The sequence below is a fragment of the Pseudonaja textilis genome, chromosome 7 (genome assembly GCF_049901715.1).
Source record: "Pseudonaja textilis isolate UNSWEBS1 chromosome 7, rPseTex1.2, whole genome shotgun sequence".
NCBI lineage: Eukaryota > Metazoa > Chordata > Lepidosauria > Squamata > Elapidae > Pseudonaja > Pseudonaja textilis.
The window spans coordinates 52179534-52202564 of NC_141996.1; the positions used below are offsets into that span (position 1 = coordinate 52179534).

The 23031-nt window shown below is 37.6% G+C and overlaps 1 protein-coding gene across 3 annotated transcripts; it reads right to left on the reverse strand.

The window, feature by feature from the left end:
* Positions 1–14: 14 nt before the first annotated feature.
* VPS26C (VPS26 endosomal protein sorting factor C) lies at positions 15–20764 on the reverse strand. Of its 3 annotated transcripts, XM_087937636.1 has the most exons (9): positions 20692–20764; positions 12016–12159; positions 9775–9908; positions 8387–8536; positions 7281–7361; positions 4003–4077; positions 2609–2759; positions 1928–2080; positions 15–992 (listed from the first exon to the last, which is right to left on the reverse strand). In XM_087937636.1, the coding sequence occupies exons 4-9, from the start codon at positions 8504–8506 to the stop codon at positions 910–912; spliced, it is 663 nt and encodes a 220-aa protein (XP_087793762.1). In that variant the 5' UTR covers positions 8507–8536; positions 9775–9908; positions 12016–12159; positions 20692–20764; the 3' UTR covers positions 15–909. The 3 variants fall into 3 exon arrangements, with proteins under 3 accessions (XP_087793762.1, XP_026556307.1, XP_087793761.1); XM_026700522.2 differs by lacking the exon at positions 9775–9908; XM_087937635.1 differs by lacking the exon at positions 9775–9908 and having other exon boundaries at positions 20240–20764.
* Between the last annotated feature and the right edge of the window lie 2267 nt (positions 20765–23031).

Below are 23031 nucleotides of genomic sequence, written 5' to 3' on the forward strand. Positions count from 1 at the left end.
CTGGGCGAACAACATTTAGAATATATGAATGATTTATTCACATCAACAATCAGATATATCAGGTGTTAGGTAAAGGTTACTTTCTATTGTATTAGCAAGCTGATGCTACATCAAAAGTGAAATGTATTCAATACATCGTCCAACATTTTCCAATGGTAGGCAAAGTACAATAATTTTACCTTCTCTATCTCTACGTCCTCTGCCACTCTTTCCTCTAAGGCGCCCCAAATTATTTTCCTGTCGTAACATCAATCTGGTAACAAGATGCCAGCATTGAATCATCTCGGCTCCTTATGACTAATTCTCCAATTGGTTAAGGTCAGACCAGACTTAATTTTTACCAATTAAGGGTAAGATATTCCCCAAAAGAAATTAATACAAAAATGTAGATGTAGCAGAGGTAACAGGAAAGTCTAAATTCAACTTGAATAGTTTTAGCATGTCAGTCAAATATCTTGATAAATGCATTTCCAATCTCTCATGACTGTAGGGACATCCCATCTCTCATGATTCATGGGACATACAAATGTTTCCAAATTTAAGGTAGAATTTGTTTAGTATGGTAGGCTAAGAAATATATACCAAATATTGTTCAAAACAACATGTTGCTATAAGCAACTCTTCCTCTCAATGTCTAAATGTCTTACAGAACTCTTATAAATGAATAAGAATAGACAGATGTAGGCCCCATTTCAACTTACATTAACACTTAAATTGCAACAGCATTACAGACAAATGTGATTGAGTGCTTATTGGACACTGACTTATTGGGTCAGAACGTTGTTGTAACTTAAAATTCTTGCCAATTATTTATAGGGCTGTATTACTTAGTGCCTGCAATGCCAATCAGTTTGATGCCCAACCAATGGGAGGCATCTAGTCTGAGCAATAATTGTAAAGCAAACCTAATCACATTCTGCAAAGTTTCAGTGGAAAGTTCTCTGTGATTAAGTGATCATCATGCAAGAGGACAACGATGTTAACTTCAAATTCTGTGAAAAAAAGAAAAAATATTCTGAAATTAGCAGAGATTATTAAGTCTACTATCTGGGTACCTATACTACGTATAAATAAAATTACTAGTATAGCAAAACAAAGCAGTATACATTTAAAATAATCAGTACTGTTCAAAAATATAATTTTAAAATATACCTAGCAATCCAAGCTTTCCTTTTGCTTAAACTAAACTCAAGCTGAGAAAAGGGGGTAAAACATTCTACTGTAAAACTTCACGTTAATAATTATAACAGCCTAACTATTGGAGTTTGAAAGCACTGCTTTTCTATAGCAGAATCAGCTTTTGAACAGTTTTCTTACAGAGATCAAAGTTCATTTTGATTTCATTTTGGAAGTTGCTTCAAAACTGAACTCTTCGGTAGAATATTTCTGACTGAGAAGACATTTATATTTGTACATTGTTGTTCATACAACCTTTTTATGTACTGATATCCTGTAATTTAATTATTGTTCGTTTTATATTGTTTTAACCATAGATGTTTATTGTTTTACTTGCTGTACATGTTTTATATTATGGATATGATATAGTTAACTGTTAGGAGATGAACTGAATTCAATGGTATACAAAATGTATCAAACAAATGCAAGCCTTTATAAAGAATTTGTGGAGGAGCAACTTTTGAAAATGCTTTTATACTATAATTATGATCACCATTCTTCCAGAGAGGCTGTGAAGAAAGGTGATATAATACAACCAAATGGTTAGACTAGCGCTTCTATTAAAAAAAAAATTAACAAAATCACAGCTAGTTTTTATCTCGAGAAAAGGAAAGGAAAAACGATACAAGTATGTACAACTGATATCCTACCAATATGTTTTTGTTCTAGGTGCAGGGTTACCACAATGGAAATAAAGCATTAGACAAAAGTCCTGTTTGCATGGCTTAACGGTTTAAAATGCAGTTCTTACCGACTTTGAAGTTTGTAGTTTCTAGTGTGGGACATGTAAACAATCTTGGAAAAACCATATAGATTGGAATAGGAAGATTTCTGCAGACGTCACCATCAGCAATCTGAATGTTCTGAATCTCAGTGGCATCTCTAGCATAACCTTCAGCACAGCCTTTGCAAAAACAAGATACAAATGGCATTCAGAGCCCCCAACTTACTAAATAATACATTCTAATGCAGGCAGGTTTAATAATTAAACGTTCATCATCAAGATGTTTCTGAGTCATTCATATAGGTTGGATGTCTGAGGAGCTGTTCCAAATCACTCCAGAGCTGTAGGAGGAATTTCAAATATGAACTGTATTAAAATTAATAAAGTTAATTTAGTATTACATAGATCTGGAACATTCATTTCAAATTTCAGGAGATGGCTTCACTTTGGAATTAATAAAAAATACATTAAAGTTTTAATTATTTTTATATGAGATTGGTAACTGCCAAATAAATTCCTCTAATGTTTGTTACTAATATATAGCATTATCGCAATTGAAAATATTTGGATGTGAATGAGGACCCAACTGTCCTCTAATCTGTCCAACTATCCAGAATGACAGAAGCATTTGACAGTCACAATTCAAGAACACACTTCCAGCTCTGTTCTCCAACACCAATTTATGCACTGGCAGACATAAAGACATACCACAGGTTTCCACTCGTACTAGCTGGAGTTCAATGCTTTTAACAGCAGCATCTGAGTTCACCACTATCAGCTCCCCTGTTAGAGGTTGTGTTATGATGCAGTTTGTTGAATTGAGATGCCCTCTTATGAGAAATTTTGGAAGCAATGCTCTCTAAAAGCAGTGGGTGGGGGGGGAGAGGGAGGGAGGGAGGGAGAAAGAGAGAGATGGATATAATTAATATATGGCAATTGTACACATTTTCTTGTACTTTTCACATATTTTCATTTTATAGCATGGCTCTTTGTCTCTTATTAGTTCATAGCAGAAGAGAGAAGAAATTACATTTACTCTTTCATCACCTCTCCTTATCCCGTTCAATATCTTCTTCAAAAGAGAAGTGAAATATATGTACGCAACAAGTGCTTTTCTAAATATGTAACATGCAATTAATGTAACATGCAGTTAACTCCTCAGACATTAAATCTGTAGACATAGTTAATTTAACTTTAATATATATATATATATTGGAGTGCCTTGGGGAGTGCCATATATATATAATATACATATGTTATATATCATATTCATAATCACCTATATAAGCCTTATATAAAGAAAGGGTCACAGTCCTCACTACAAATGAAGAAAAAACCTCCCAATATCTCCTCCAGAAGTCTCAACGACATATAAAGGATATGAGTAAAGGGCTGGTTCCCAAAGGCAAGATCCATTTCAAGTTGCCAGGAATTCTTTAAAAAGCAGCTCCTTTGGGATTTTCTCCCAAGCAGTGATGGCTTTTATAAAGTGCAGGCTCTCTCAAACCTAATTTGCACGACTGATTTTTTTCCCCCTATTTCTCTCTTATCTCCCTCACTTTCTCCTCCCCACCTCACACAGAGACACAAACATTTGGAAAACTAAACAGAAGGAATTTCTTCAGTTACATCCTTTAATAAAATATTTTCTTTCCTCACTCACTCCATATGTTCCTATCCCTTCTTCCAGCTATTTCTATACAATCCTGGTTTTCCCAGCTCAGATACAATGGTAGGTTACGCTTTGCCACGAAATCAAAAATAGAAGAAAATTGGAGCATGCAAATAAAGAAGCACGTGAACACAAAATTATTTCATATGGTTTCAGTGTCCAGTTTGGCCCTTTTCCACTGTACTGGAGGCTTTTTTTAAACCTTTTTTTTTCTTTTTCTGCTAGTATGTATGTATGGATTCTTTGCAATTGTTTAGACAAGTCCCAGCAGTTTTCTTGGGATGGTTTTTGGAAATAGTTTGTCACTAGCTCTTTCCTAGGGCTGAGAAAAAGTCACTGGACTAATACCACCCAGCTGCCTTAGTGATTAGGGTAGAATCAGAACTCATAGTGTCTAGTTTGTTGCCTTTAAACACTATATCAAACTTACCTCTTTCACATTCTGTAGTGTTTCAGGAGTAATAGTAAAGTCTACAGGGCTTGGAGTTGGCTTACCTTTCTGAGGCTATAAAAGAATGAAAAGAAAGTTCAGAATTAAATCTAGTAGTCATTTATTAGTTTGAGAAAGTGCATATTTGAAGTCGTGTACTTTAAGTGTTGGAAGAGCTACAACAAATCACTACTAGAATAGTTCTGGCAAGAAATTACCTTGGTAAGAACAGTTAAGGTTAATCAAGCTTCACATGGATATACTATTTGAAGCATGTTCTAATCAAGCGAAAAAGTGACATTTAATTTTTTTCTACTCCATCTAATGATAATGAAAAGCAAACTCATAGCCAAGGCCAGCATAGTATTTTATGGCATTGAGTGTACACACATACAATATATTATACTGTGAGCTCATTATTAAACTCAAATTCCTATTCTTGGTTTATTTATCAACTTTATGTTCTGCTTTTCATTCAGGAGCTCCAAATGACATATATGCCACTCCCTCCTCCTCCTCCTTTCATCAGAACAAAAATCCTGGTGACGGAGTAAGTTTGTAGTATGTTTTGCCCAAAGTTATTACATCATTTTCTGGCTGAGTGTGGACAACTCCTGCTTCTAATCCAGGACCTTAATCACTATACAATCTTGGCTCTTTCCTGGATCTGCATAAAATTCATTTAATGTTTTATTTTGGTAAATGCTTATTCCTACGTATAATACAATATGGATTTTTCCCTTTCTTTCACAACCACCTTGTAATTTACGTTAGCCTGAGAGTGACCAGTTCAACATTACTCTTTAAATTTCTATGGCTGTGAATGGCTTAGAATCTGGATCTCTCTGCTCTTAGTTCATTACTTCCCTTCAAAGCACATTGACTACCGGCTGGACCTATGTAGAACTTCTTTACCTTCTTCTTCAAATATATGTTTACAGGAACATTTATATATAATTTTAAGTCATGCAAATACTGAAAGTAGTAACTATGTTGCCTGCTGTAAGGAATAAATGTTTATTGGACAAAGTGCAAATAGATATGTATATCTTGTATTTCTGCTCTAAAAGTAAGTTGACTGAAGTTAGAATGGGATATTTTTTTAAAAAAAAAAGTATGCTGAAGCAAGAAGAGATTGTTAAAAATGAAAGCTGAATGATCATGGATGACCTTGGATATCAAATATATTTGATATAAAAGGAGTACACTGATGTAGCTTAATCATATTGACAATGAATGAGCATCAAATTGTGAAACAACTATATGAAAAAAGAGTGGATGGGAAGATTAAGAATGTCATGATTGAATGAAGTTGATGCGATCCTGAAGAGATCTTCATTGTGAGGATTTTATTTGTATTGTATTTTTTGCGAAAACCCAAATAAAATTTTCAAAAAAAAAAAAAAAGGAATGGAAGGCATTATTGTACAGTGGTTCTCTCCTTTCCTTTGCAGCTATGATGTCTCCTGTGGGTGATGGCTTCTTCATGTCTTTCTCAGAGACCTTGAGGGAGTATGAGAGTATTCCTGGCACCTCCGGTAGTGCTGACCCTGAACTGCTGGCAGAACATAACTCAGCTGGGGAGAGCTCGCAGGCCAATGAGGAAGCGGGGGAGGAGCTACCAGCCTTGATAGATGCTACAGTACGCAGGGCAGAAAGGCAGAGATCTGCCAGATTGATGAAGAAAAGGCCCTGCCCCTCTTAATGGGCTGCATCAGGAGAGGCTATTTAGCACAGCAGGCAAAGGGAGGCGTTGCCAGCAATGTGTGTAGGTCGTGGCCAGATGGTTGTTTGTATTTCCAGAACTCTGCAGCTCGTGGATTTAGTTCAGTTGCAGAGAGTGTTTATGTTTGTGTTTGGAGCAGCCAGTTATCTGTCCGGTGGACTAACTGGCCATTGTCTAGAAGGTTAGTCAGGAGCTTGTTCGTGGCTGGCTTTGCTGAAAACGACCCCCTGAATTCCTGGCTTGGACAATTCCTGTAACTTCTCCTTGCAAGCTCTGAAACTGGACCACCGACTTGTTGACAAACCTTAGTGGAAGCCCCGGACCTCAGAGGGGATTGTGACTGTTTCTTTTTGGAACCTACCCAGGCAAAACCTTTATTTCCAAGACTGTTTTAGGTTTGGCTGTAAGTTTGTTTTGCTTTTGGTTATCTAATTGGTTGCGAGCCAATTACTGTGCTAAGCTTGTAGCTGGGGGTTAACTGAAATAGAACTGTTGGAAGAACAGACTGAGTAAAGCTCTCTACACCAACCCTGATGTGTGGGTGAGTGGGGGCAGCACAGCAGCTGGTTTCCAGTGGTGTCGAAGGGGGTGGTAGTGCTTGAGCCTGAGGCATGCCTTGTGGAGTGCCATAGGTTTTAATGCTTTCACCCTTTCTATTTACCATCTACATGAAGCACCTAGATAAAGTAATCTATCAAACAAGGTATTATCAGCATACAGATAATACCCAGTTGTGTACTTCAACTCTGCCATTGCTATTAAAGTTGTCTCAGTGCCTGGGCTCTGGATAAACAGATTGATTTACCATTGACAAGACCACGTGGCTGTATCCTGGTTCTTCTAGTGCTGTGGATTTTCACCTTTAATTCTGAATGTGTGTGCACTCCCCCCAACAGAGCTGGTGTGCAGGATACAGCTGTGGCCTGGAAGCCTTTAACAGCTTCATCTGGTATTCTATATACCTCCTTAGATTCAGAGTCCTTTCTCAGTTATTCACACTTTAGTTACCTTGTATAAGAACTATTGCAATCTACTCTATATGAGACTGCATTTAAAGACAACTCAAAAGCTGTAGCTTGTGCAGAATGTAGCAGCAGTTACAAGTATGCTCTATAAACTAATGAAATACCTCTGTTGTCCAAGTTTCACTAATTGCTTTCCTATTATTTGTGTCCACCCCTTAAAATCTGGGAGAGTAGACATGCTCTCATCTTTAAAGTAATGTCATTTAATAGCCCAGGAAGCATGCAGTATCCTTTTATCAAAATTGTCAAAATTACCCATATGTTTAATTTATCTTTGGCACAAAACATTAACCTGAATATTCTTAGAAAACTTAACATCACATAAATTTGGAAAAATGCAGGGAAACATGGACTAGGTTGCATCTGTACCTGAACCAAGGAACTCAAGCATTTGCATGTATAAGCTACAGAGCTGCTTAACTGCATTAAGTGTATATGCTCCTCTGGGACTTTTCTATACAGTCCAACTACAACTAAATGAATATATTCACAAGTCTCTAGTAATTAATTCCTAAAAGTAAACTTACTGGTGAATGGACTATAAATTCACAAGATTTTGTCAAATCCTTGGCCAGGAGAGAGCGTCGCATATCGCATCGAAGAGTATACTATACAAATATGCAAAACAGAAAGGTTGTTATCCTGCTCATGACATAAAAAAATATTACTAATTATTTTGTAAATTTGTATTTTATTTATATGTACTATAATTTGTATCTACTATGGAAATCCTACCTAGAAATGCATTAATTCAAAATGTTTGTAGTTTAAAGTAAGATATATTCTAAAAATCTTCCAGTTCAAAAATTCTCTGGACACATCGCTGAAAATCAAATCCAGCCAAGAATTAAAAACACAAAGCAAATACAGGATTTCAATCATATTTTGCTACTGGCCTAATCCAATGATCATTTCCCTAAAACCATAGTAATAATAAAGCCATGTTATTCAAGATTAGAAATAAAAAGCATTACAAGGAAGAAGAGTAAGCCTAGTGTTTTTCATAAAACTAGGTATATTAATATCTTTGATAGATTTGAATAATCTGCAAAAGGAAGGGAAGCAAATATTTTGAGACACAAATTTCTGCAGTACAATCATTAGAAAGCCTCCATCATAAATCCCAGTGAGTTTTGTTAGTTAAAACTCCCATATATTTAACCAATAAAAATAGATTAGATTAGACAATGAGCCATATCAATTCTGAATTAAAACTGTATGCCAGAGAACATCTGTTATGCTATACTGTAGTTTACAGGGAGAAACTTGAGAAACCTGAGCTTATATTAGGTAAGCTGAATCTCATTTTAAAAAATCCAGACTGTGTAAGAAGTTTGTACATTTTTATGAAGAACCTCCTCTTTGTATTTTTCTGATTTGCTAGGATCTGTAGTTTGCTTCATTTTAAATAATGGAAATATGAAGAAAATATTTGAAGATATAGTTTTTCATAGCTCTTTTGAGATTCTTTAAACTTGAAACAAATAGACCAAAGAAGAAATTCATGCCATCAGACAACTCTTTTACTCTTTTAATGGCATGAATTTCCTTGGCTAGATCTTTAAAAAATTAAAGCAATTGTGTACAATCACCATAAGGAGAAAAGTTTTCATAGACTATCATCTGTTCTCACCTGGATATTGACAAAAACTCCATGGTAAGTTTCATAAAGAATTTTGCTTCCTTTTACTTGCAGTGGGAACTCAAAAGGAATTTCTGTTTTACCACTAGGCAGTTTTCCAGATTTTACCATTTCTACTGTACTATTAATCAGTTGGATAGGCTGCAAAATCAAACAAAAAATTAGAAAGACTTTATTGTTAATTGTCCTTTATTTTTTGTTGCAAACAAAAGGCTTATGAATTTCTGAAAATGCACATTTTAAAATGTATTTTAAGAAATGGAGCCGCACTCCTGTCCATTCAGGTTCAACTCTTTAAGGTTACGGAAGTATAGTGTACACTCAACTGCAAACAATTCTAGATACTGTCTACACATTACATTAAACTCAGCACAGACATTCTATATTCTTATATATTCTATTGACTAGACAGAAGTTTTCTGTTTCCACCTGCTCTGCTTATCAGTGCCTCCCTTTCACACAGAAGAGATAAGAATAGATAGCAGAGGGCCTCCAGGATCGATGAAGCTTTCCAAATAGTGTGTGGGTATATGCATATATGTGTTATGTGTGTGTACACACATATATATACATACATACACACACTGTTCAGTCAGGCAGCATATACATTTAAAAAACACACACATGCATTCATATAATCTTTTTCATTTGTATATTAGAACGGCTTTCAAAAATAGTAAAAAAAGTAAAAGCCCTGTTACATCTGAAATAATCTGCATAATCTAACTGAAAAATTAAGACATGCTCATTGCTCAAAACTGTCAAGATCCAATTAAAATTTAGCTACTGTCCACCCATCCACTTTGAGATTTATGACTAGTCAGACCAAGACTATCAAATAAAATGAAAAAGGCTCCCCCCTCTTCTGAATAGTTACTTCTTCAACTTAAATCTTATCAGTCTAATAAATGTTTAAGACACATGAAAATAAAATAAAAAGACATTAAACAGCTACTTTACACAGTTACTAATGGAACACATAATACTAGTTCTAGGAATTGAACATTATCTTTTGTGATGAAAGTATAGTACAGAACCTCAAATAATAGAAAGCAGGGAAACAAGGATAAGTTTGTTGGTATAGGCACCATTTAACTCATTGTCTTCCCCTATGCACTTTCTACCTAATTCATTAATTGAGAACTCCTAAGATAACATGAAGCAACATGATGCCTACAATAAAACCAACTATTAAAAACAAATATATTTAAAACCAGTTACATAATTAACACAAGTAAAAACACGATTATGAAAGGGTTAATTAAGATGTCATATATGGTGCTGCCAGGGGATGCCTAGAGCTGATTAAAAAAACCCAAACCAAAACAACAACAACAAAATGTTTTAAAGGCTTTCCAAGAGGTTGGGGCTAACCTCACTTCAGGGAGAATGATGTTCAAGGCTTTTACTAGACTAGAGGGTGGCTGCCAAAGCAGAAAAGACTCATCTCCTGGGTCCCATCAGATGTAATGCCTCAGCAGTAATGACATGCAACATGCCTCTTCTGCTGAACCTGATGAGATGGGATGGGTAGAAGCAATCGGGGAGATGTGATCAGTGATGGGCTGCAAATGGTTTAACAACTGGTTCTGTGAGCGCGTGCTTCGCCTAACACGCAGCGTTCAAAATACAGCAATTTGAAGTTCAACTGCTTACCTTCTAGGGCAGCCCTGGTAAGCAGAACAGCTGAGGTGTGGAAATCAGCTGTGCTGCACAAATCAGCTGAGCCAGAAAGAAGGAAATATAGGACAGGATAGGGCTGGGCGGGGCGAGCTGATGGTCGGAACTACTGGTTCGCTAGAACTGGTCCGAACCGGTAGCAGCCCACCACTGGATGTGATTCCTTAGATAACCTCACCCCATATCATGGAGGGATTTCAAGGTCAAAACTAGCACCTTGACTTGTATCCAGAAGCAAACCAGCAACAATATAACTCAAGGAGCAGAGGTATAACAGTGTCCTATGAACATTCATAACTGACCATGCTACTATATTTTGCACAAGTTGCAGCTTCCAGATACTGTTCAAAGGCAGCCCTATATAGTGTGTTACATAGTCCACTGGGAGATTACCAGGGTATCATTGTGAGTAGCTCTTCACAATCCAACACCAGGCACAATTGCCACACAAAGTTGCATAATGGTTCTCCTGGCCATGACTGCATCTCCTCCTTGAGCAGGAGTCAAGTGCAGGAGAACCCCAGATTGCAGACCAGGTCAGTTTGGAGCAGTGCAAACTGCTTTCATCCAGTAGCAGAATTGGTAAAGTCCCTAAATCAGAAGGCTCTAAAACTCGAAGCCACTCATTCTTTCTTGCTAAGGTTCAGTTTAAGCCTGTTGCTCCTCAGCCAAACTCCTACAGCCTCCAGGCAACAGGTCAGCACATCAAAAGCATCACTCATTTTGTCAGAAGCAGAAAGATACAGTTGAGTATCATCAGCATGCTAATCATATCTCACCCTATAGTGACAGCTGATTTCTCCCAGCAATCTCATGTAAATGTTAAACAGGAGAGGAAAGAGCACAAAGCTCTGTGGCGCCCCACACAGTAGGGGCTGAGGGTGGGATCTCTTACTAAAAATTAACATTGACTGCTATTGACTCCATAGGAATGAAGTAAACCAGCACAATATTGTGTCATCCATTCCCAATCCCCAATGCCAATCCAGGAAAATATCATGGTCAATGGTACTGAAAGCCGCCATAATGTACTAGTACTATGTACTATCCCCATCTTACTCCTGCCAGAAATCATCTAAAAACACAACCAATATAATATCTATGTGAGTCTGAATCCTGACTGAAAGGGATCCAAATAATCAGTGGAAACTGCTGTGTGGCCACCTTCTCTACAATCTTTCCTAAAAAGGGTGGTTGAACACTGGTCAGAAGTTGTGCAGTATAGTGGGATCCAATAATGGTCTTTTGAGGAAGGCGGGGAATGAACCAACACTTCTGTAAGAGATGAAGGAACAAATTCTCATTCAAGGATGAATTCAACACTGCAAGACCTACACACACATCATCCCAGGCAGCCATGATTAACCAGGAGGGGCCCCACAGACTCAAACTGTTCCCAGATAACAAGACTGTGTTCCAGGCATCTGGACTGGAGTTGCACCAAAGCTGGAGTCTTATTGGGGACAAATTTGAGCGTGCACAGGTTATCCAGAAAAAGGCTATGGGCACAATAACAGCAGAAGTATTGTGATTTCATTACCCTTACCACCACAAAATAGATCTTAATAGTAACTCTCATCTGTGCTTGATTGAGTTTGACATCCAGAAGTACTCTAGATGTCTCCTCTCCCATTTCATCTCCCTTGGCATCTCCGCAAACCACAGGGAGAGATGAGAACCATTGGAAACAAGAGATTGCATGGTGTAATCCGATCTAAGGCTACAGCTGGCCTCTTGTTCTAAATGGCAACTAAAAGCCTTCATGGACCTTGCAGTAGACCCAAAGGAACTCTCCAACTCCCTCTGGAACACTTGTCACCAGTCACCAAGACTGGACTGGACTGATCTAATAAGTATAGCCTCCCTATATTTATAGTTTTCTCATATAAAAAACTCTGGTAGAAAAGTGCTCCATAATCCATGATTTTTATTGTTTGTACCTTAACAGAATTGCAGAATGCTTCAAACACACCAACACTTTTAGCACTGAGCTGCAGATTTACAGATCCTTCCATTGTTAATGAGATTCCCTGATGCTGGATTGAATCTTTACTTGTTATGACCACCACGCCAGTGAGAACTTCCTAATTGGGGAAAAATTGAGAACATCATATAGATCAGTTTTGACACTACTTCTTACATGTTATATATTATGACAATTTAAGTATATTAATACAATAATTATCCAGGGAAATACCAGTACACTTAATATGTCAATATATTGCGTGAACTTTCTGATTAGTTGGAAGTACCGTATTTCCCCATGTATAAGCCACCCCTTTTTTCCAAAATTTTCAAGCCCAAAAAGTAGGGGGGTGGCATAATACAAAGCAGGTACACTTTTTATACGTGAAAAATGCATAAAATAATAAAGTAGGAATAAACTGGTTTTCCAGCAGTATGCTATACTTTTTTGTAAAAATTGTACGTGATGATACGATTACGAGTGCGAGTACGCGATAGAAATGCATACGCTAGGCATCGGCCTGAATGCTTCGCCTACTCTCGTTCCGATGCGTAGATTGCTAGCGTCGCCGCACCGCTTTCGGCGTCATGACCGAAGTTGTAGATCTAGACGTCGAATTTTGTTTCTTTGTAAATTTTCTTTCTTCATAACTTGTTTCTCTAATAAAATATTTTTTTCAAAACTTCACAGTCCAAAAATTGGGGGGGTGGCTTATACAAAGGGGGTGCTTATACATGGGGAAATACGGTAGGTAATATTAAGTTGGCTTGCAAAGGTAGTCTTCAGTTTAGATATCTTAATTTGCATAGAATAGTGGCCAAAATGCGCTAAAACTCACCAATATTGTATTTTTACAATTAGCAGAGAATGTTGCCTGTGGCATGACTTTTATCTAAATCTGATCATGTAGTTTTCTCTTCCTTTATTGTATCAGACCCCTTCATTGATCACTGCTTTGTCATGGTGAAGGGGCTTGCGTAGCTCAATGAATATGAGCTATACTGTGCAGGGTCACCCAAGATGTACAAGTCATAGCAAAGAGCTCTGACAAGACATGTTCCACTGGAGAAGGAAATGGCAACCCACTCCAGTATCTTTGCCATGGAAACCCCATGGACAGTACCAAAAGGCAGAAAGATATGACGCTGGAAGATGAGCCCCTCAGATTGGAAGGTGTCCAATATGCTACTGGGGAAGAGCAGAGGGCTGAGTACTAGTAGCGCCAGAAAGCTGAAAGGCCACTCAGCTGTGGATGTATCTGGTGGTGAAAGGAAAGTCCAATGCTGTAAAGATCTATATACTCCATAGGAACCTGGAATGTAAGACCCATGAATCAAGGCAAGCTGGATGTGGTCAAACAAGAGATGACAAGACTGAACATCGACATCTTAGGAATCAGCGGACTAAAATGGACAGGAACGGGTGAATTTAATTCAGATGACCATCAGGTATATTATTGCGGGCAAGAATCTCCCAGGAGAAGTGGAGTAGCCTTTATAGTCAATAAAAGAGAAGGAAAAGCAATACTGGGATACAATCCCCAAAATAACAGAATGATCTCAGTTCGAATCCAAGGCAAACCATTCAATATCACACTAGTCCAAGTCTGTGCCCCAATCAGTGGTGTTGATGGGTTATATGAAGCCCTACAACATCTTCTAGAATTAACACCCCCCCCCAAAAAAATGATGTCCTTATCATCATGGGGGATTGGAATGCTAAAGTAGGAAGCCAAAGGATAACCAGAATAACAGGCAATTTTGGCCTTGGAGTACAAAATGAAGCAGGTCACAGAGAATACGATGGTTACAGCAAACACTCTTTCCCAACAACCCAAGAGATGACTCTACACATGGACATTACCAGATGGTCAACACAGAAATCAGACTGACTATGTGCTCTGCAACCAAAGATGAATAAGCTCTATAAAGTCAATAAAAACAAGATCAGGAGCTGACTGTGGCTCAGATCATGAGTTTCCCGTTGCAAATTTAGGCTTAAATTGAAGAAATTAGGGAAAAGCACTAGGCCTCTCAGGCATGAACTAAATCATATCCCTGATGAATATACAGTAGAGGTGACAAATAGATTTAAAGAATTAGATCTGATAGACAGAGTGCTTGAAGAACTATGGACAGAGATTTGCAACATTGTACAAGAGGTAGCAACTAAAACCATCCCAAAGAAAAAGAAATGTAAGAAAGTAAAATGGTTGTTTGATGATGCTTTACAAATAGCTGAGGAAGAAAGGGAAGCGAAAGAGAAAGATACACCCAATTGAATGCAGAATTCCACAGAATAGCTAGAAGAAATAAGAATGCCTTCTTAAATGAACAGTGCAAAGAAATAGAAGAAAACAATAGAATAGGGAGGACCAGAGATCTCTTCAAGAAAATTGGAGATAGAAAAGGAAAGTTCCATGCAAAGATGGGCATGATAAAGGACTAAAATGGCAGGGACCTAACAGAGGCAGAAGAGATTAAGAAGAAGTGGCAACATTACACAAAAGAGCTACACAAGAATGAGCTTAACTTCCCTGATAACCACGATGGGGTGGTCACTGACCTCAAACCAGACATCCTGGAATGTGAAGTCAAATGGGCCTTAGGAAGACTGAGCAATAACAAAGCTAGTGGAGGTGACAGTATTCCAGTTGAGCTATTCAAAATCTTAAAAGACGATGCAGTAAAAGTGCTACACTCAATTTGCCAGCAAATTTGGAAAACTCAACAGTGGCCACAGGATTGGAAAAGGTCAGTTTACATTCCAATTCCAAAGAAAGGCAATGCCAAAGAATGTTCAAACTATCACACCATTGCACTCATTTCACATGCTAGCAAAGTTATGCTCCAAATCCTACAAGCTAGGCTCCAGCAGTATGTGGACCGAGAACTACCAGAAGTACAGGCAGGATTTCGAAGAGGCAGAGAAACTAGAGATCAAATTGCCAACATACGCTGGATCATGGAGAAAGCTAGGAAGTTCCAGAAAAACATCAACTTTTGCTTCATTGACTATGCTAAAGCCTTTGATTGTGTGGATCACAACAAATTGTGGCAAGTTCTTAAAGAGATGGGAGTACCAGACCATATTATTTGAATCTTGAGAAACCTACATGCGGGTCAAGAAGCACCAGTGAGAACAGGACATGGAACCACTAATGGTTCAAAATTGAGAAAGGAGTCCGGCAAGGCTGTATACTGTCACCCTGCCTATTTAACTTATATGCAGAGCACATCATGAGAAAGGCAGGGCTAGATGAATCACAAATTGGAATTAAGATTGCCGGGAGAAATATCAACAACCTCAGATATGCAGATGATACCACTCTAATAGCAGAAAGTAAAGAGGAACTAAAGAGCCTCTTGACACGGGTGAAGAAGGAGTGCAAAAGTTGGCTTGAAACTCAACATTAAGAAAACTAACATCATGGCATCCGGCCTTCTCAATTCCTGGCAAATAGATGGTGAAGAAATGGAGGTAGTGACAGATTTTATTTTCCTGGGCTCCAAGATCAACGCAGATGGGGACTACAGCCAAGAAATTAAGACACTTGCTCCTAGGAAGGAAAACTATGGCAAATCTACTTTAGCATACTCAAAAGCAGAGACATCACCCTGCCAACAAAAGTGTGTATAATCAAGGCTATGGTTTTCCCAGTTGCAATGTATGGCTGTGAAAGTTGGACCATAAAAAAGGCTGAGTGCCAAAGAATTGAGGCCTTTGAACTATGGTGCTGGAGAAGACTCCTGTGAGTCCCTTGGATTGCAAGGCGATCAAACCGGTCAGTTCTAGAGAAGATCAACCCTGACTGCTCTTTAGAAGGGCAGATCCTGAAGATGAAACTCAAATACTTTGGCCACCTAATGAGAATGAGGTGGCTGGATGGAGTCACTAAAGCAATCAGCATGAGATTAAATGGGCTCCGGGAGATGGTAGAGGACAGGAAGGCCTGAAGGAACATTGTTCATGGGGTTGCGATAGGTCAGACATGACTTTGCAACTAACAACATTGTATCAGAATACTTTTATGCAGAAACCTCTTGCATGACATGGCGGATTAATATTAATGGACCATTTGTTGACAACAATAATATATGTAAGATTGCAACTTGGAATGTAAGAACATAAAGGTAAAGATCACAAATAAATAAAATGAAAAAACGTATGTATGTATGTTGGGACTTCATTAATGAGGATAATATTTCACCTTTTTATTCAGAAACTCAAGGTGGTATACATAATGTACACTCTATTTTTCTCCACAATAACAATGTTGAGGCATATTGGCTGAAAATGGAATAGCTTAGTCACATCATTCTTATGCAGCACAAGAATATATGTAAACGAAGATGGTTTTGTCTAGATGTCATGCATGTGACTTAAAGTACAGATTTAATTATGAATGAAAGGAATACAATTATATAAGACAGTATGAATTGGTGCTGATTATGTTGCTATGGATATGTATTAAAATAGGAACTGAAAAGATGGTGATAATTGCTTATTATAATTTAATGTATGCTGATAAAATGGATTGGGTCATGTGGAATCCACAGAATGAATAAGAATGGTATTATTGGCATTTACTTAAAAGTCTTTAAATTAGTAGTTTGGTCTTGTAGTTAAGATACCAGGTTAGAACCCAGGCGATAATGAATTCCAGTCCTGCCTGAGGCATGAAAGCGAGTTGGGTGACTTTGGGCCAGTCACTTTCTGCAACCTACCTCCCAGGGTTATTGAGGGTGAAATGGGAGGAGGAAGGAATATTAAGTATGTTCATGGTTTTTATTTATTTATATACAAATAATAAAGGTGACGTAGAGATAGTCCTTGACTTACAATTCATTTACTGACCATTCAAAGTTACAGTGGCACTGAAAAGTGACTTATGACCGTTTTTCAGTTATGACCTTTGCTGCATCCCCATGATCATGTGGCAACTGGTTCATATTTATCACGTGCTCCCCTTTTCTAACCTTCTGACAAGCAAAACCAATGGGGAAGCCAGATTCACTTAATGGGTTATTAATTTATCAACTGCAGTGATTCACTTAACAACTATGGCAAGAAAGGCCATAAAATCAGGCAAAACTTAGTTAATATCTCACAACATAAATTTTGAGCTCAATTGTGGTCGTAAATTGAGACTACCTATATTAATCAATTGCTGTTTTGATTCCTTATGATGAAAAATGTAGAAACTTAATGAAGGCTACAACGTTTATAAAAGTTCTAAATGTAGGAGAGATCATTGTCTGGGAGCATTTATTTTGGAAGACAGAATGAAGAATCAGAATGAATGGCCAAAAAAGAGAATATGGAAGTCACTTTTAATAGAATGAAAAATAATGTTGCTACAAAATGCCACCAAAGAATTTAGAGATACAACAATGGAAAGTATGAAAGAGGATGCTTGATGGAGTAAAGAAGAGCAAAGGCTGTTAATGAGACAAAATCAATGCTCATAAATGCTCATACGTCATGAAGATGGCACAGGACAGTTTATAATATGTATAATAAGAAAAAGGAAGATCCAAACAATGGAATAAAAGACAGTAAGGAATGGTTATGATTTAAACAAGCGGATAAAGTATAGAATAATTTTTCACAATGAAACAATAACAATTGTTTTGGAAGAGAACGAAAACAAAAATTAAACAAGAAACCTGTAGCATTAATATAATTAATATGAAAATATATTTAAAAATTTGTATGGAAACAATAATGAATCAAAGGAGTTGAAATGAATGCTATAAGTATCTAAAAATACATATTGAAAAAGAAGTAATAGGTATTGTGAAAATGGTAAACTGCAGGCAGAGATGGTATAAGTGTAAAATGATCAAGTACAGAGTGGTTTGCTTATGAAATGGTTGTGCAACGTTGAACATTTAAGTGAAAAAATGCATTTGAGCTTAATGTTTGGAAGAATGTCATTCTTATTTCCCTATTTTAAAAAAGGTAAAAGGCATGAATGGCAAAATTACTGGAGAATTAGTTTAAGCAGGCATGTAAAGGTGTTTGGCAATATTTTGATTGAAAAGGTATAAGGGGACATCATTTAAGAAATGCAATGTGGTTTTATACTGACAGGTACTGTGGTGATGAGATCTATATGAATTTGAGAAAATTGACTGTACAATTCTTGATCAGAAAAGTAAGGTATACAATAACATGAATATTCTTGATGACAGAATGATTTGCATGAATCCTGACCAAGGTAAAACTGATTGATGTGTGATGGAAAGAAAGCATGTAAGGGAATAAACTGAATGCTTAGTGAATCATTCAACTTTGAACAAGACAAAGATGTCCACTTGGTTGTTCATTGTACATATGAATAAATATTAAAAGAATGTCCGTGACATTAACAGTGTATTGATCACAGACATGAACATGTGTGTACATTTGTGTGAAGGCAATGCCTTACTATTGACCAAGAACAAAAACAGTTTTTGAAAAATATCACATAGATTATAAAATACATCCTGGAGTGTGTGCCTGAAAATAAAAAAATAATTAATAAGAGATTATATTTGTGCTTAACACAAATAATTTAACATTTTCAGCAAACTTTAGAATGTACAATGCAATGAAATAAATAGTTCTGAGAATTAAGGGTGCAGTTCATATTCATATACTGGATCAAATCCATAATCCATTTATTAACAAACCATGCATAGCATTTCAATGTAAAAGAACTATAAAAAATCCAAGTAAATAATTTACTCTGAAGTTCTGCTCCTATATCATTCATATATAAAAATATAAATTTATATAAAAATTAATATAGTATTGCAAATAATTATTAAGGAAATGTTTGAATTGAAATTTAGGATCTTTTGCTACCCCACAAAGTCTGGGATTCAAAAAGGTAGAGGCACTAAAGACGTATCCTTGGAAGAATTTTCTTTATTGGTTTTATGGGGGAGGGAATATATTTTCAAAACCACATGCAGTATTCATTTTTATACTACATTTAGTAATTTTGTTACATTAGTTTAAGAACACAAATGCAATATGCATTTGATTTGCTCACACAATTATCATGCTTAATGCATTTATTAAATATAAAAGTATAATTTATTCAAACTATATTTTTTCTCTTTTCATTTAAAATGTTTATTTTTTTCTAATAAATTGAATTACAAACTTCAAGATTCTGAGAAACCCAAGTATCAATTTTATCATTTGGTTAAGCTGGGAAAAAATTAAGTTCAAGATATAATAAACAATCATCATGTTAATAATCGGTTATTTTCTTTCAGCCTTGTCAAAAGGAGTTTCACCAACAGTTTTCCTGATCAGCAACAGGAACATCCCAAACAAAACAGGCACTGAATCCTCCTTCCTATGGTAGAAAGCCCAAGATCTGCTGAGGACAGGAAAACGTCTTCCTCTTGCACTGCAGAATTGTACCATCCTGCTTTGCCCTTTATACAGGGAAAATAGCGCTTCATGCACTAGGACTAGGTAAAATGTCTTTTTGCTATAAGTCAATAGAAAATATTTGAGCAGGAATAAGGGAGCCCTTCTTTTTATGCATTTTTTTTAAAAAAAAACCCAAAGTTTTTCAGTTTCCCCCAATTAATTAGCAAACTCCCACCCCCACCCAAGTCTTTTTCTTATTTTGCAGGGGTGAGAGGAGTCTGAAACTTCACAACTCCATCTTGGCACGGAGAAAAACATAGCTACTTTCTACCAAGACTCAATGCCAGTGTTTCTTAAGCTTGGCAACTTTAAGATGGGTGGACTTGTTCACTGGGGAATCCTGTGAATCCACTGGGGAATCCACTGGGGGTGGGTGAAGTCCACATAGTTTCAAGTTTCCAAGGTTAAGAAACGCTAATTTACACAAGGGGCTTCAACTCTGCTCTTCTAAAATTTTGAACCATCTATATTACCAGGAACAAAGCTTTCAATACTCCTCTAAGTACATGTCCCCACGGCCCCAAACACAGGAATTGTTCTCCTGTCTTCCAAAGCCATTGCTGCATTTGATACATTCAAATACTGACTCTGTAGGGGGAAACAAGAGAGCCTGTAAAATGTAAGGATATCCTCAACTTAGTAACTATACCAGAATATTAGTTTGTGTTTTTTTAAGTGAATAACCTAATTCTTACAAAACAGATATTCAGGTGGCAAAGCGGTGTCGTATAAAGTCTCCTTTAGAATACAGCTGGGGTACATACGGGACTGAATGTCCAGGGGGAAAAACCCCTGCACACACGATGTCAGGAAGGCTTCTTTCGTGCTTTTTCCCCCTCGTGAACGTGTCCGTTTTGCTCAGGGCGGGCATCTTGAATTCCTCTCCCTCTGCCAGGAAGATTCCAGAACCATCCGACCATCTCATCTGCTGCTCCAGAGGCTGGACGGCCCAGATCCCAGAGGCTCCAGAAACCTGCGATCCTAAGGAGGCTACTTCCCCCAAAAAAATTTAAAAAAAGGAAAAAAAGAAACCCAAACAAACCGAGAGCTGAAAAGCCACTTTTAAGCTCTCAGGCGCCGAAGTCTTCGGAAAGGAGACGAGTTAATCCCGAGGAAGATCGCAACCGGATTGCAGCGCCCCAATAAAAGCCGCCCTAACATCCCAGAGACGCCACACCGTCAGGTTTGTGCAGCAGCCCCTGCAGACGATGCTCACCCCGCAATGATACACCTTGTTAGCTCGCTTGATCTTGACGTCCAGCGTGGTACCCATCGCGACGACTCCCGACTGGGGGGCACTCAGATCACGTGGCTTCCCAACCGGCCCTTTTCACGTGACTTCAGCCAATTCTTTTTTTCGGGGGAGAGTCAGGAAATAGAAGAAGATTCTACGGCTCGAGTCTGTTTTCTTTGATTTCCTTTCGCCGCGGCTGACTCCACCCTGTCACAGGGCGGGGCGCCCCGACTGTCCCGTCTGACTCAGTCCCGTTGCTCGTAAGGCGCCATTTATTTTTCAGGCTGAGCTCACGGTTACCTAAAGCAGCAAATCAGGAGAAGAGGCGGAGGATTTTTGTCTCCCCTGGAATTGCAACACGAGCTTCTAAATAGGGAACGCAAGGGCGCCACCGAGAAAGCAATCAAGACGGTTGCCTCCGCCCCGAAAACCCATTTGGCCGGGAACCATATTTCCCAGCATGCACTAAGAAGGAAGTTAAACCGACCTGACGTGACCCGCATGCGCGATGTAGTTTGGTGGTTACTCCCACCTGAATGCCGGGAGGGTTTAGTTTTACTTCTTCTATACGTGTGATGTGGATTTCGGTCTGTTACAAACTGCATTTATTTTTGATCAAAAACAAACCGGAAAACCTATGCTAAGATCATTACACTTTTGGCTTCTAACAATATCGTAGGATCTGTTTAAAAGCGGGTGCATTTAAAACAGATTTCTTCGTAAGTAATCGTGGACAGGATTACGCTGTAAAAAGGGTATAGCTGCAGCCTTATACGGATTTACCTAGAAACACCCTTTGTTACATGTAGCACTTAATGTAGAAAAGAACCTAAAGGAAACAATTTTTTAAAAAAGTGCTTTTAAGGGATTTGAGAATATCCCTTTTGCGTTTGTTCTTTCAAGAAATCTGATTGGATTAATTCCTATATTTTAGTGCAAGTTTCTGAAAAGGCCTGTTCTGGATAATTGACAGAAATGAAGTTTAGGCTTTTGCTGTTGTTTGGGCATTCCTAATCCACTGATATGTAGCAACATAAGTATACAGGTAGGCCTTGACTTACAATGATTTGTTTAGTGACCAAAGCTATAACGGCACTGAAAAAAGTGATTTGCGACCGTTTTTCATACTTACGACTGTTGCGGTATCCCCATGGTCATGTGATCAAAATTCAGATGCTTGGAATATTTATGACAGTTGCAATGTCCTGGGGTTAGGTAATCACCATTGGTGACCTTCTGACAAGCAAAGTCAGTGCAGAAGTCAGATTCACTTAACACTCATGTCACTGGCTTCATAACTGCAGTGATTCACTTAACAACTGTGGCAAGAAAGGTAGTAAAATGGGGCAAAATTCACTTACAGATGTCTCACGTAACATAAATTTTGGCCTCAATCGAAGTCTACTTGTGTAACTTTTTAACAGCAATAGGACATGTCTAGCAATATCAAATATAAATTTGAAGACATGTTGGGCAATTCAGTAGGATGAGATGGCTGCTTAAATTAAATGAATGTTCCAAAATGACCACCAGTTTATGTAGTGAAAAAAAACAACAATTCCAAATATGTTAAAGAATGTTTAGAACAATACTTATTAGCCAAAATGCATTTTAGTAAGTTCTTGAAACAGTAATTAATCTAGTTCAGTAAATATAAGGATGACAGTGCCTTTACCAATCCAGTTTTCACATAGAAGAAAACAAATATACAGCTGCTAATGCTGAAAAACAGTTTCCTGTCCAAAATCACATCAGTGCATGCTGGCATCTCTAATGGAACTTATCAGCTAAAAAATCAGAAGACTTAAATTACAGATCCTACAATAAACCACACAAAATGTATAATAAACTCACAGAAAGGATCCTGCTGGATCAGGACAAACTTATCAGGCACAACGTTTGCCACAGTGGGCATAGATGAGCAAATGATTTGCTTTGAGATCTGGTGTTAATCATTTTTTAAAGAAATGTATCTTGGTTAACAGCCATCTTTGATAGTTTTCTAAGCCACCTTTATCCTATGTATGGGCTGTCACTTCCTTATTTTTAGATAACACTGTTATGGTGAAACTAAAAATCTGAAGAACCATGGATAAGGTTAAAGGGAAATTTTCTGTTCCTGTTTCATATAGTTGAAACTCGAAAAATTAGAATATCGTGCAAAAGTTCATTTATTTCAGGAATGCAACTTAAAAGGTGAAACTAATATATGAGATTGTCTCATTACATGCAAAGCAAGATAGTTCAAGCAGTGATGTGTCATAATTGAGATGATTATGGCTTACAGCTCATGAAAACCCCAAATCCACAATCTCAGAAAAT